This window comes from Eubalaena glacialis, chromosome 2 (genome assembly GCF_028564815.1).
Source record: "Eubalaena glacialis isolate mEubGla1 chromosome 2, mEubGla1.1.hap2.+ XY, whole genome shotgun sequence".
Classification (NCBI taxonomy): Eukaryota; Metazoa; Chordata; class Mammalia; order Artiodactyla; family Balaenidae; genus Eubalaena; species Eubalaena glacialis.
This window is the reverse complement of record NC_083717.1, coordinates 78,928,121-78,944,420: the sequence shown is the minus strand read 5'-3', so window position 1 is coordinate 78,944,420 and position 16,300 is coordinate 78,928,121. Positions and strand designations below refer to the sequence as shown.

At 32.4% G+C, this 16,300-nt stretch overlaps 1 protein-coding gene across 5 annotated transcripts in view; it reads right to left on the bottom strand.

Moving 5' to 3' along the window:
* The window catches only part of ZNF280D (zinc finger protein 280D), a 121,117-nt gene that overhangs the window by 2,921 nt on the left and 101,896 nt on the right, over positions 1-16,300 (bottom strand). For all 5 annotated transcript variants that reach the window (XM_061182081.1, XM_061182078.1, XM_061182080.1 and 2 more), the window contains one exon: positions 725-780. In XM_061182081.1, coding sequence (XP_061038064.1) covers positions 725-780 — 56 coding nt within the window. The remainder of the gene's footprint in view (positions 1-724; positions 781-16,300) is intronic.

Here is a 16,300-nt window from a genome sequence, read left to right as displayed (position 1 = left end):
TTTTCTAGTGAAGTCTAAGAAACATCTTCAAAAGGTCTTACTCCATAATTTTCTTTTTAGAGGCAATAGATTAATTAATCTCATCAGGTTAACAAGCAGCCTACTATAAAACACACAGCATAAAGATAGAAATGGGGAAAGTACTTAATCTAAAAGACAAAATCACCTTTAGCTGGAATAAAGTTCTAATTAGAATGTTGGATTTTCTTTTGCTAAAAAAAATTGTGAAATCTCTTGTGTTCTGCAGTGTTCTACTCAAGCATTAAATTTTTAAAAACCAATCCCTGAATTTTGAACCTTTTATGTTGAGATCCCACCAAGGAAGTAGCTTTACAGCTTTTTGAAAATACTTTAAAAATAAGATATTAAAATTACCTATTTGCAAGAATCGTCACCATCTTATAACCTGTAGCATCTTGTAACTATTTTCATTTAATAGAGAAAATTAAAATCTGTTAACATTTTACTTACTTGTAAGTACTTTTAAAAAATTAACAACTTATAAAATGTATTCTACATGTTTAAGGTTTCAAAACTAAGGATCTGCAGTATATTTCTATTATATTAATATTTCAAAATTTTATTTTAATTAAAAGCCATTACTAAAAGGAACACCATATACAAAATTTAAATAGCCTTTTGCCAATTAACTGAAATATAACACAGCTCAAGTATCATTTTATATACATGAATTTCATGAGATTCAGTTTTTCCTTATATTTACCTTTCAGAATTTGATGTTTCTGTTTCTCCTTCAGCCATATTAGGTCTTGCAATTTCCTGAAATGATTAATAATAATTTTCTTTTATATTCAAAACTAAGCTTAAAGTAAACTACTTTTATTATACTAAACTTTCTAGATAAAAAGAACTTAAGTGTGCTACCTAGTATACTAAAGAAAGAGAAAAAAAAATTCTTAATTTGAAGTATGTATTAAAATAATGCTCATAACTAAAAGCATGATTTCAAATATTGTTTTTTAAAAAACTTGTAAGAATGTCAGTGTACCAAAAGCTTCTGAATCAAGGACATGAAACAGTTATCCAGTTATAACAATACCTGCTTTCCTTAGATTCTTTCAAATATGGACCATAATTACAATTACTTGAATAGAAAACTAGTAAAACACAGCTTGAATTTGAATGTGTCATCCACAGTATTTTATACACACATATTAAATACAGGTACTTAGGTAAAACATTTATGAAATTATGATTTTATATTTGGAGCCATGGTAACCCTTCCATTGTCAAACCAAGTAATATTAAACAATACACAAATGAAATATTTTGCTTATTTCAAATGTTTTTTGGTGAGGAAAGAATACACTAAAACCTCAGTAAGTCTGAGGCCAGCCTAACAGTTTATAACAATTACAAATTATTGAGCATATATGATGCATGAGGTAGTATGTTAAGAACTTTACATTCACTATCTCATCACTTAATCCTCATATTAGATATTATAAACTCCATTTCTACAAATGAGAATAAAGACTGCGGGGGTTAAGTAGAAAACCTAAGGCAATACTACAGTAAGTGGTGAAGTTTCAAATCTAGGTCCAGCTCAGCCACAATAGTGATTGATTCAAATCTGTGAAAGTGAGATGGTGTACTAATCACATACATGTAATATTTCCTCACTCTTCAAAATCCCTGCTAAAATGAGGGCAAAGAAATAAAATATTTTCACTCATAAAGACCAAGAAAACATCAAAGCATACTAACTGTCAAAGAGATTTCAACAAATTTTTAGATGGATAGTGGCTGGAGGAATGGAAATTGACTTCACAGTGTGGAGGGAGTTACAACTAAATGTCTGAGCAGGGAGTGCAATGAAAAGAGAATCAGTTTTCCCAGAGAACATAAAAGATCTGGTATTTAGAGAAATTCAGTACACTATCCAGTACATAAAAGGTAAAAGTGAAGCATGAATACTGCTGAGAAATCTAAATGCTCTTTCCCCAACTCACACAACAGGTACCTATCCTTTCCTCTACCACTTAGGCCAAAGGTTAACTCTGTGAACTGGAGACAGTCTAGACTTGTGAACACCAGGAATGGCAAAGAGCAGGCATGAGGTACTGAAAGAAAACAGAAAAATTTAGTAGAGGTCCATAAACTGAAAAAAGGGACCCACATTTATCTCTCTGCCTGGCTCCCAGAATGCTAGCAGCCAGAGGAACCACTCTTCATCCCACCACCCGCAGCTGGAATCTAGAAGATTCCTCTTTGGAGAAAATTATCAGCCTCAAAGACTTTGAGAGCATCCTCCCTACCAAAGAATCAGTCAGCTCAGCAACTGATTTTCCTATGTTGAAGTCTAAACAATTGCCATGCAGACTGTGCAGGCTGTACAGCACACTAATCCATGAGGCAACCTTCACAATATAATCCATGTCAGCAGGTCTCCAAGTGTGGTTCACAGACACATGGGGCCTCCAAGACACTTTCAGGAGGCATGTGAGGTTAAAATTCTTGGTACTAAAGCAGTGGTGAGTAAAAATGCTGGCATCTTAACTCAAATCAAGGCACTGACATAGAACCAAAACTGTACTAGTAGTCACTGTATTCTCCACTGGCATACACCAGCAGTAAAATTAATTTTATTAAATATCAGTCACTGAGTACATGTCTTTTTAATATTCTGTGTAATGAAATACCATATATGCATAAAGCACTGCTATTGCGCACTAAAAACACTTGGGTCTGTGACTGAGTTGCAAGCTGAACTTGGCCACATTTTTTTCATGGAACATGATTTTTATTTTAAAGAATGACTGTCAAACTATGCATATTTAGACTTGAGTATTTAGAAGACATTTTCTTCGAAACTGACAAAGTGAGCATGTCACATCAAAGAAAAGAACCAACAGTATTTGTTGCCAGTAATAAAATTCAAGGAAAAATTAAATTTTAGGATAACTTGTATCCACTATTCACGAGATTAATGCTAATATTAATGAATGTGATTACCTGATATTATATAATGAAACATGTCAACACTTAGAAGATCTATGTAACTTGTGAACCAATATATTCCAAATGACTAAATGCACATTGTTATAAAATCATGCATGGATAAAAGAGCCAATCAAAGTGTAAGCCAAACCAGTAGATTTTAATGTAATAGAGTACAAAAAGTTCAGTGATATGGAGTCAGATTCCACATTGCAACAAACCTTTTAAGAAAAAGTCCACTTGTCTACTTTTGATGTCATAAAAAAGAATAATCACAATTATCTGAAGAGATTAAAGTACTAGATGAGGCTGGGTATTCTTCTTATATTTCAACCAATATAACATGTCACAACAGATTGAATGCAGAAACATGAGGATCCAGTTTCCTTCTATTTAACTAGACATTAAAGAGATATGCAAAAGCGTAAAACAATTTCATTCTAACTAAATTTCTTTTGTTTTGACAAATAGTTATTTTTCAGAAAAATATTTGTCATTTTAAGTAACAGTATTTTTAAAATTTCATACTTTTAATTTCTAGTACTGTAAACATCAGTACATTTTGAGAGTACTAAGGGGTATATATAAATATACCAGGGTTGTACCCTGTGGAGTGCTGCAGTGCACAACCTGTATGGCTATGCAAGGCAGTCCTGTCCCTGTCCAAACACAGGGTTTTTGATAAACTTTTTAGCGCTTCACTTTTATGGACAGCCAAGGATCACCACACAACTGAAGACATCCTTTACATCAGACAGATCAAAATAAACAAGAGAAAGAAAATAAAAAATAAAAATAAAAAAAATAAAATAAACAAGAGAATAAAGAAAGAGGCTAGGAGACATCAGAGACTTTGCTGGAAACAAAATAAATACGTATAATATATATTTAATATCCCTGGAGAGGTATGAAATGTTATGTCCATTAAACAAGAACAAAAAACTATGAAGACAAAACAACTGAAGAACAAATAAAAAGAACAATTCAACACTAAATATATGGCAACTAAAATAAGCAATTAAATTTAGAAAATCTTTTTTGAAAGGTTGAATCAAAGGACAAAAAGATGGAAGGCAAGAAAGAAAATGCCATACAATCAAAAGAGTTGATGCAGGAAGTAGTGTCAGATCAGTAGGAGTTTCAAAAAAAAGAGAGAACAGAGAAAATAAAAGTGAAAATTTACCAAAGAAATAAAACAAGAAAATTTCCCCCAAACAGAAATATCCAAAATTACAAAGGCTTATCAAATTCCTACCATAATGAATGAAAAAAGGATGATGGGTGAACATATGAAATTTCAAAACACCTGAGATAGAGATAATCATTAAAGTTGCCAGAAAGAATAAAATAACATAAACACAAAGAAAGTGGCCCAAAAATGGCATCAGACTTAACGAAAACAATACTTTCAAATATGCGTAGGAAAAATGTTTTCTATGTACTTCAGCCAAACTATCATTAGAGTAAATACAGTTTTAAATTTACACTAAGTGAAAAAAGAATCAACCTTTCTGTGGAAGTTGTTAGACGACATGCTGCATCAAAATAAAGAGTAAAACAAGAAAAGAGGAACTCACAGTTCAGGAAACAGGACATCCAACACAAGAAAGTGGCAAAGTAAAATCCTGATACAACAAATTATGCATTAGGCTTAGACAGCAACTAGTTTAAACTAAAGCAGATCAGAGAGAAGATCTCCAGGCCCTCCAACAATTTTTTTTTTGATGTGTGTGAACATTTGGAAAAAATATTTCCAAACATTAGACAACACATCGCAACATTTTAAAAAACAGCATTAGGTGCACAGAAGACTAAACAAATCAGTAAAAAAAATATTTTTACCCAGAAAAGTAAAATGAAGTATAGGAAAGAAAATCATAGTACACTTCCTGGCTCAGTATACATAATGGTCTCAAAAACTGTGATGTTAACTATGCTGACATCAGTGCTATGCCAAGCCATATAGAAACAAGAGATAAAATACACATAACATAAAATTTACCATCTTAACCATTTTTAAATGTATAGTTAACTGGTATTAAATACATTCACATTGTTATGCAATCATTACCACCATCCATCCCCATAACTTTTTTCATCTTGTAAAACTGAAACTCTACACCCATTAAACAACAACTCCTTATTCTCCCCTCCCCCAAGCCTCTGGAAACCACCACGATACTCTCTCTTTTATTTTAAGTACCTCATACAAATGAAATCACATAATATCTGTCTTCTCGTGACTGGCTTATTTCACTAGCAAAATGTCCTCAAAGTTGATCCATATTGCAGAATCCCCTTCCTTCTTATGGCTGAATATTCCATGGTATGCGTATACCACATTTTGCTTATTCATTCGTCTATTGATGGACACTTGGTTTACTTCCATGTTTTAGCTGTTGTGAATAACGCTGCTATGAAAATAGGAGTACAAATATCTCTTCAACTCTTTGCTTTCAAGTCTTTTGGGTACAGTATACCCAAAAGAGGAATTGCTGGATCATATAATTTTTTTGAGGAACTGCCATACTGCTTTCCACAATGGCTGTACCATTTTACATTACCAGCAACAGTGTACAAAGCATCAATTTCTCCAGATCAGCATCAACACCTGTCTTCTGGTTTTGGAGTTTTTTGTGGTTTTGTGTGTGTGTGTGTGTGTGTGTGTGTGTGTGTGTGTGTTTATGTGTCTGTGGGTTTTTTGGTTTTTGTTTTAACAGTAGCCATCCTAATGGGTGTGAGGTGGTATCTCACTGATTTGCATTTCTCTAATGATTAGTGATGTTGTACATCTATGTGTTTATTGGCCATTTGTATATCTTCTTTGGAGAAATGCCTGTTCAAGTCCTTTATGTATTTTTGAATTGGGTTGCTTTTGTTGTTATTGAGTTTTATGAGTTCTCTATATATTCTAGATATTAATTCCTTATCATATATATGATTTGCAAATATTTCCTCCCATTCTATGGGTTGCCTTTTTATTCACTGGATAGTATATTTGATGCACAAAATTATTAATCTGTACAATTTTTTTCTTTCATTACCTGTGCCTTTGGTGTAATAACCAAAAAAATCACTACCAATTTCAATGTCATGAAGTTTTTGTCCTTTGTTTTATTCTAAGAACTTTATTATTTTAGGTCTTACATTTAAGTCCCTTATCAATTTTGAGTCAATGTTTGTATATAGTGCTGGGTAAGAGTACAACTTAATTCTTTTGCATATGGATATCCAGTTATCCCAGCATCATTTATTAAAAAGACTGTCCTTTCCCCATTGGTCTTGGCACCCCCATAAAAATCATTTGACCATATATACAAAGGTTTATTTCTGGGCTCTCTATTCTATTCCTTTGGTCTATAGGTCTGTCTTTATCCCAATACCACACTGTTTTGTTTACTGCAGCTTTGTCATAAATTTTAAAAACAGGACATTTGAGTGCTGCAGTTTTTTTCTTCTTTTTCAAAGTTGTTTTGGCTATTTGAAGTCCCTTGAGCTTCCATATAAATTTTAGGATGAGTTTTTCTATTTCTGCAAAAAACATCTTTGGGATTTTTGCAGGGATTGCAATAAATCTGTAGATTGTTTTGGGTACCATAGGCATTTTAACAATATTAAGTCTTCCAATCCATGAACATGGGTTGTCTTTCCATTTTTTTATGTCTTCTCAAATCTCTTTCAATAAAGTTTTATAGTTTCTTTGTAGAAGTCTTTTACCTCTTTGATTAAGTAAATTCCTAAGTATTTTATTCTTTTTTATGCTATTAAAGTTGTATTGTTTTGTAATTTCCTTTTCAAATTGTTCATTACTTGTGTATAGAAATACAACTGATTTTTGTGTGCTGACTTTGTGTCCTGCTATTTACTTTGCTGAGTTAATTTAAGTTCTAATAGGGTTTTGTATGAAATCTTTAGGGTTTTCTACATATAAAATGATATCATCTGCTAACAGAGATAATTTTACTGCTTTTCCAATTTGGATGCCTTTTCTTTCTTTCTCTTGACTAATTGCTCTGGCTAAAACTTCCAGTACTATGTTGAAAAGAAGTAGTGAAAGTGGACATCTTGCTTGTTCTTAATCTTAGAGGAAAATATTTTAGTCCTTTACCATTGAGTATGATGTTTGCTGTGGGTTTTTCTTATATGGCTTTATTATGTTGAAGCAGTTTCCTTCTGTTTCTAGGTTGTTGAGCATTTTTAACATGCAAGGGTGCTGAATTTTGTCAAACACCATTTCTGCATCAATTGAGATGATAATGTGGTTTTTGTTGCTTCCTTTCATTGAGGTGGCTTATTACATTGATCAATTTTCATATATTGAACCGTCCTTGCATTCCAGGAATGAATCCCATTTGTTCATGGTATATAATCCTTTTAATATATTGCTTAATTCTGTTTGCTAGTATTTTGTTGAGGATACTTGCATCAATGTTCATAAGGGATGTTTATCTGTAGTTTTCTTTTCTTGTATTGTCTTTGTCTGGCTTTGGTATCAGGGTAATGCTGGCCTCACAGAATGAGTTTAGAAATATTTCTTCCTCTTCAACTTCGGAAAAGTTTGAAAGAAGTGCTATTAGTTCTTATTTAGATGTTTGTTAGAATTCACTAGAGAAGTCATCAGGTCACGGGGTTTTCTTTGTTAAGAGATTTTTGATTACTCATTCAATCTCCTTACTAGTTATGGATATACTCAGATTTTCTATTTCTTCATGATTTAGTCTTGCTACGTTTTGAGTTTCTAGCAATTTGTCCATTTCATGTAGGTTATCTAATTTGTTGGCATAGAGTTCATAGTACTCTCTTAAGATCATTTTTATTTCTATAGAAATGGTAGTAATGTACCCACTTTCATTTCTGATTTTAGTAATTTAAGTCTTCTCTCTTTTTAAGTATTTCTGGCTAAAGGTTTGTCAATTTTGTTGACCTTCGCAATGAACCAACTTTTCTCTATTGCTTTTCTATTCTCTGTTTCATTTATTCCTGTGCTAGTTTTACTCCTTTCCTTCTGCCAGCTTTGGATTTAGTTTCTCCTTCTTTTTCTAGTTCCTTAAGTTGTACAGTTAGGTTGTTGCTTTGAGATCTCTCATTTTTTAATATAAGGATTTACAGCCATATATTTCCCTTTTAGCATCACTTTCACTGCATTTTAGAAGTTTTGGCATGTTGTATTTTTCTTTTCATTCTTGTCTAAGTATTTGCTAATTTCTCTTGTGATTTCTTCTTTGATCCATTGGTTGGTTTAAAGTGTATTGTTTAATTTCTAAAATCTGGTGAATTTTTCATTTTTCCTTTTATTATTGATTTCTAATTTCATCCTGTGATCAGAGAAGATACTTTGTATGACATCTATCTTTTAAAATCCACTGAGATTTAATTTGTGGCTTACTATATGGTCTACCCTGGAAAATGTCCCATGTATACTTGAGAAGAATGTGTATTCTGTTGTTGCTGGGTAGAGTGTTCTGTGTATGTCTGCAAATCTAGTAGGTTTATTAAGTCTTCTAGTTCCTTACTTATGTCTAATTATTCTATCAATTATTGTGAGTAGAGTACTGAAGTCTCCAACTATTACTGTATAATTGTCTATTTTTCCCTTCAACTCTGTGAGTTTTTGCTTCATATAAATTGGCAGTCTGTCATTAGGTGTGTAAATATTCATAATTGCTATATCTTCTTGCTGTAGTAAACTTTTTATTAATATATAATGTCCTTCTTTTTCTCTTGTAAGCTTTTTTGATTGAAAGTCTATTTTGTCTGATATTAGTAAAGCCACCCATACTCTCTTTTGGTTACTATTTGCATGGACTATCTTTTTCGTCCTTTCACTTTCAGCTTGTGTCTTTGAATTTCAAGTGAGTCTCTTGTATACAGCACATAGTTGGATCATGTGTATTTTATCCATTCTGCCAACCTCTGTCCTTTGATTGGAAAGTTTAATCCATTAACATTTAGATTAATTACTGATAAGGAGGGACTTATTTTGTCATTGGGCTATTTGTTTTCTATATATCTTATTACTTTTTTGGCTCTCATTTCCTTCATTACCGACTTCTTTTCTGTTTAGTTGATTTTTTTGTAGTGAAATGTTTAAAATCTTTTCTCATTTCCCCTTGTGTATATTCTATAGCTATTTTCTTTATGGTTACTTTGAGGATTACATGTAATATCCTAAAGTTATAACCCTCTAATCTGAATTTATACCAGCTAATTTCAATAACATACCAAAACTCTGTTCCTTTATAGTTCCATCCCCATTCCTTTTGGTTGCTGATGTCAGAAAATTACATCTTTATTCATTGTATACCTAGATATAAACTAAATGCATTAGTCACCTAAATTATGTAGGAAACAAAATTAGAAGTTACAAACCAAAGTTAGAGAAATACTAAATTTTACACTAAAAATTGTTTTTTTTTTCTTTAAATGCATTCATCTCTTAACTCATGTAGAAAACAAAAAGTACAGCTACAAATCACTGTTACAAAATACTAGCTTTTATAATTTCCCATGCACTTACCTTTATTGAGATCTTTATTTTGCCACAGAGCTTTGAGTTGTCATGTACTGTCCTTTCATTTCACCATGCAGGACTCCCTTGAGCACTTCTGGCAGGGCAGATCTAGTGGTCAAGAACTCTCTCAGTTTTGGTTATGTGAGAATGTCTTACTTTCTCTCTAACTTTTGAGTGACAGAATTGCTGGATAGAGGATTCTTGAGGTTTTCTTTTTAGAACTTTGAATATATCGACCCACTGCCTGTTGGCTTCCAAAGTTCCTGATGAGAAGTCTGTGGATAATTTTATTGAGAATTCCTTGTATGTGATGATTCACTTCTCTTTGCTGCTTTCAAGATTCTCTTTATCTTTTGGAAGTTTAATTATAACGTGTCTTAGTGTGGGTCTCTTTGAGTTCATCTTACTTGGAATCCATTGTGCTTTCTGAATGTTTACATTCATGTATTTCATCAAATTTTGGAAGTCTGCAGTCATTATTTCTTCAAATATTCTCTCTTTTCCTTCTGGGACTCTCATGATGTGAATGTTGGACTGCTTAATGGTGTCATACAGCTCCCTTAGGTTCTGTTCACTTTTCTTCAATCTGTTTTCTTTCTGTTCCTCAAACTCAATAATTTCTATTGTCTTATCTTCAAGTTGGCCGATTCTTTCTTCTGTCTGCTCAAATCTGCCTTTGAATCCCTCTGGTGAATTTTTCATCTTCAGTTATTGCACTTTTCATCTCCAGAATTTATTTTTGGTTTCTTTTAGGTTTTCTATCCCTTTATTTATATTTCCATTTTGTTCACATACTGTTTTCTTGACTTTCTCCACAGTCCTTTTGTTCTCTGGGCATCTTTAAGACAGTTGTTTTAAATTCTTTGTCTAGTATATCTACTATTATGTCTTTTTCAGGAAAAGTTTCTGTTGATTTTTTTTTTTGTTTTGAATGGGCCATACTTGCCTGTTTCTTTGTATGCCTTGTGATTTTTGGTTGAACACTGGACAGTTGAGTCTAATAATGTAGTAACTCCGGGAATCAGATTCTTCCCCTTGCCCAGCATTTGCCTGTTTTATTAATTTTTATTTTAATTTTTAATTTTTATTGTTGTAGGCTGTCTCTGTTCCCAAATCACCCTGAGGTGTAAACTTAAGGTCTTCTTATGTCTTTTCTGAGCCTTTCCCTGGGCATATGCAATCTCTTTCTAATTTTACCCACATACACAGTTGTTTTTGAATGTCCTAAGTCTTTAATGTCTGGCTCCTGAAAGGGGGAAAAGTGAAAAATGAAGGGAGAAAAAGGGCTGTCCATTTAAATTCCTTGGAAGTCACTTCAGCTGGAGGGGAAGGGGCTTGCAACAATGGGGGGGGGTGCAACAATAATGTGCCCACTTCTTTGTCTGCAACTCCTTGATAAGAAGCAGCAACCAGATTCCCCATATCTGGAGGACAAGGTCTTTTTTGCCCACTCTGGCTCCCATAAGTTGTGTGCAAGCTGCTCCAGGAACATGTGCACAGCTGCCTGCCATATGGCTGTTACAGTGCTAAGTGCTTAAATTGATGGAAATTAACTGCAATTCACTCTCCAAGTCTTCGCCTCGAAGTTGCAAGCCTTTGTCTCGAAGTTGCAAGCCTTCAACAGACTTTAGAGCTTCAAAATAGTTATATCAGATAGATTCAATCTGTGCAATTGCTGTCTAGGTGGGGAGCCAGATTCCTGGTGCTTCCTACTGTGCCATCTTCCCACAATTCTCCTCTCTGTATATTTTTTAAAGTTTTTTTCCCCCCAGAACATTAAAGTAATTGAAAAATATTGAAGAGTTGAAAAGTAGGTATATTAAACTCACAATAGTAGTTTAAGTTTAAACATTTTATGCCTACCAAAACCAGAATTTATTATCATTTTACTTTTCTGGCTTTAATGGAAGCAAGCACGTCAATAACATTTTCAAAGTCTACTTCTTTTCTTATCTTGTTTCAAATAAGTAAATTGCCATGCTTGGCAATTTCTCTTGACCCAGTGACAATTCTAAATAATTTAAAATTAACTTCAGCTTACTGAAACTTCTTTTGCAGGATGCTACTGTGGCTGGTATTGTTTTAAAATTTTGAACACCACTTTGTTAATCAGTTTTAGAAGACCCAAATATAAGGCCTACATTATATCACAATTTATTAATATTTTATGTTGTTTTAAACAATTCCACATGAAATTTCTATAGAATTTAAATTGTCAAAATATTTAAAAGCTGGGTCAGTAGCTGCTTTTTGTAAATCAGATGTAATCTATAGAAAATAACTTTTCTCCAGTTTAAAAGTTCAAAATCTGAAGACATTTCATTTAATTTTTCATATATCTATTTCAAATATGAAGTTAGGTCATTTATAACCTAATGTCTACTTGAAAAGCACTTTTCCCATAATTATCAATACTCTCATTTAGTGATTCATGCATTTCCAATTTCTTTTTCACTTATTTTCAAATTCAGGAAGAATATTCACATCTCTTGCTCAAGTTTTACATTCACTGAACACACTTTCAAAATTACTTTCATTTGTGGTAAGGAAAGGAATAGGATTTTTATTAAGCACGGAGCTTTATATATGGTCATGCTTTCTAACTGTAAAGCTTTATTAAACTTTTGCCACTTTGTTCAAAATACCATCCCATATAATGTGTAAAAATCTGTAATATTTTTGTACCAAGATGCTTTTGACCTCAACATAATGTATTCTGACATTCGATATTATATCTTTTCATATCTGATACACATCTCTAATTTGTGTGCAAAGTATCAAGTATCTTGATTGCATTTAATCTTGATGCCCATCAGGTATCTATGATTTTAATGTTGTTTTCAGAATTGACAAGAATAGTCCATCTGCTCACTGTATTACCCCAGTCCTAAAATATGTATCCTTTGTACAATACCAAAAAAAAGATGATATTTGAATTCACAAATGCAGCATTATTTGTATTAAATTATGATTATGAGCTGAGCAAGGCACAAATTTGGCATAATTATTTTGGGGGAGAAATACTGGCTTATACACACTTGTATACATGTGCCATATCTATTCCATTATCATATTCTGGCCAGGACAATTTTTTTACATAAGTATCAACTCTTGCTAACTTACTGATAATGTGATAAGCTAGACCATATCTAGCTTTTTTTTTAAATAACAGCTTTATTGAGATATAATTAATCTAGTTTTTAATTTTGTTGCAATTAAGTCAAAACTTTCTTCTCTTGCAATGACATCATTCTTAATGTAAATATACCTAGTAATCATAAACATTAATTCATGATGTACTATATCTGGTTTATAATCAAAAAGTAAGAAAAATTATTTTGCTTCTTTTATTCTTCCTAGTATTTCAGATTTAACATGATTTCCTAATAACATTACAAATTTGCTTTGAATTTTACTATACAAATGAAACACATAATATTTTTAATGATTAGCTATATGATTTTAATGTCCTTAGTTCAACTGAATTTAGAACATTCCAGCATCTGAGCTTCCAATAATTTCTTGTGATACTTTAAGAGATAAATTATTTTTGCACAAAACATACAATATGTAAAATCACACATATTTTATCACATTCTGTAAAGCATCATCTATTAAACTATCAGTCTGAATATACATTAAAAAACACTTCCATTTAAAAAAAGCGTCATGATGAAATATGATTTTTTCATTATCACAAAATCTGTTTAAATTTTTCCAATCTTTGAAACCACTTTTTGAGTTGTAAATATTTGATTCTGTTGTAATTTTTGCTAAAAAGAATGCACAGGAAACAAACTAAAGACAAGGATTCTTTGGAATAAATGAGCCAGTCACAATGAATTAACTCACCACTAGACAATTTTTTAAAAGACCCATCTTTTGAAAATCTTTGCCCACCATGTGAAACTCATACTCTACAATCTGCATCTTGTCCTTGGATGGTCCCATGCTCTATTAAAATCATTTTACTTTATTAGAAACAAGTGGTGGCCATGATGAAGAATTAAACATTTAATTCAAATAGCATCTTCTATTTTCTTGCACATGCTTATATTCACTAGCTTCTGAAATTTCTAACATGCCATTATCTTACCTTTTTTGCACAATTCAAAGAAAATTCTTTATTTAACTCTATATTTCATAGTAATTCTATTCTAATAGTGTCAATGTTAGAGATTTCATTTTAAGTAGCTGGAATATTTTTTTCTACCAAACCTGTTACTGTCCCCTATAATTTTGATCAATTTCTGCATGCATTTTTCTTCTTCTTCTAAACAATGGACCACTTGAGTTTTTAAATGCCATATTTATTTTTAAGAATTTTAGTATAAATTTTAAATATATTTATTTTTAATTAATACATTCAGTTAAATATAATAAATAATTAATTTATATGAATTAGTTCATATAAATTATAATATTTAACAGGTCTACATAAACATTTGTATGAAAAATACAAGAATCAATAATTATAAACAACAGAAAACTACATACCAGGTTTCCAGACCAATGGGGTGAAAAAAAAGTAGTGAAAAATATTTTTTATATAAACAAGTGAGTAACAGTAAATTATCACTGTTTTAAGTGAAGAACGTATCAAGTTTCCTGGTAAGAAAATACTTTTTCAGAAAATTTTCACATTTCATCAAATTTATTTATGAAAGGTCAAATATATTAATAAATAAAATTTGTATTACTTACCTTAGTGCCCTTAATAATATTGTAAAAAATATCATATAAACATGTTTTTGTAATTAAAGTTTACCTTTCACTTAGCAGTACCATGTGAAGCTACAAACAATGAAAACAACTTGTCACCTTCCCTCATGACTGAACAAGGACCATCAAAAAAGCAGAAGTGAGACCTTGCTGTGCTTGTGTCCCCCATGTGCATTGACTCTCAGGGTCATACAAATGCAAGGCTGGATGCTGTCTATAATTACAATTTTGAAATTATGTTCATCATGGATTACTCTGCATTAATTTTTATTCTTAAATATATTGAAAGAAAATATTTATCTGATTATTGAATTTTTTGTAGCTCCCTTGAATTTTTTGCCAGAGGTGAGGTCTCACTTGCCTCATTCTAATTCTGGCCCTGGCTGGGATGCTGGGGTTGGGGGGATAAAGGAAAGTAGGGATGGTGGTCTAGAGAAGCAAATTCTTAATTACTGTAACAGTCACTCCTAGTTGAAAAAAAGACAAGTAAAAATATGGTTACATTATTTAGAAATATGGAGATAAATATTACATCAAATAGCTAAAAGAGTTGAAAATGGCTACCTCTGAAGAGTTGGATGGAAAAGGGTGAGGGAGATGAGTCACTACTTTTATGATAAACTATCCACACAAATTTTTAATTTTTAATTTGATAAAAATAAAAAGTAATTTTACAAAGTCTGAAACTCTCAAGTGTCTGAAAAAGTTACAAAGCAAAAAGCAATAAAAACAGAACAAAAAACAAAAACAGGGCTTCCCTGGTGGCGCAGTGGTTGAGAATCTGCCTGCCAATGCAGGGGACACGGGTTCGAGCCCTGGTCTGGGAAGATCCCACATGCCGCGGAGCGACTAGGCCCGTGAGCCACAACTACTGAGCCTGCGCGTCTGGAGCCTGTGCTCCGCACCAAGAGAGGCCACGATAGTGAGAGGCCCGCGCACCGCGATGAAGAGTGGCCCCCACTTGCCGCAACTAGAGAAAGCCCTCGCACAGAAACGGAGACCCAACACAGCCATAAATAAAATAAATAAATAAAAATAAAAAAATTAACAGGAGCTGTTGTTTAAAAAAAAAACAACAAAAAAAACCACAAAAACAAAAACCTTAGAAATTCTTTATGGATAGCCCCAAGTAGTCTTACAGAAATAGGCTATAGGGTTAATTTGCCCTTTCATTAGTGAAATTACAGGGAACCTCTATTTTGCATACTATGTGTATGTTTGAATTGAGAAAAGAATATTTTTAAAAAGAGAGAGAAAAACACCATAAAGTCACCCTGAGAGGACTCTTGTGTGTACCTACCATACCTGATATGCTTGGAATATGGTAGTTATCTTACTGCATTACAATTCTTTCATGTCTAATTGTCCTACTAGATTTTGACCACCTTGGGGATAGGGAAATAATTTTATTCATCTTTGTTCCCAATACAAAGATTCCTGGAACATGCTATCAAGTGTTCCCTAAAAGCCTTGAAGGAAGCAACAAAAGAGAAAGGCATCTGTACCCACCTTCTCTCTCTTACCCCTCTTAGTTATAATGAAACTACACTAACCATCAGACTAGAGGAGAAGAGTTATGGTATATATATACATATATATATATATATATAATTAGGATATAAAATCAGTAAAATGTTGCAGTGTATAGAATATACATAGTAGCAGAACAGAGACTGTTTTAGAAACTCACTATATTATATGAATTCCAAATACAATCTAGCATATGAAAGGAATTAATTTTGAAAGAGGAAATGTAAAACTATACAAATGAAAAAGTGACAACAGGAAAATATTATTGGGGTATAACATTGATTCCACTACAATGCATCTGATCAAAATCTTGAAGAATAATTCAAGCTATCCACCATCTCACATGTGTACTTAAACACCTGGGTCTATTTGAGGGACCAGCCACACCACATATATTTGAAAGAAGTACCAGACCAAAACTGTTCTATGTGGCCTTCCATTCAATATGGCTTCCTTTAACTCTGCTTATGGCCTGCTAAATTTTTAGCATAAGCTTTTTTTCTTTTAACAAAAAATAAACTTAAGAAAGTTGGTTTATGTAAGAAAAGGTTGGTTTTACTTGACACAGATGCAACA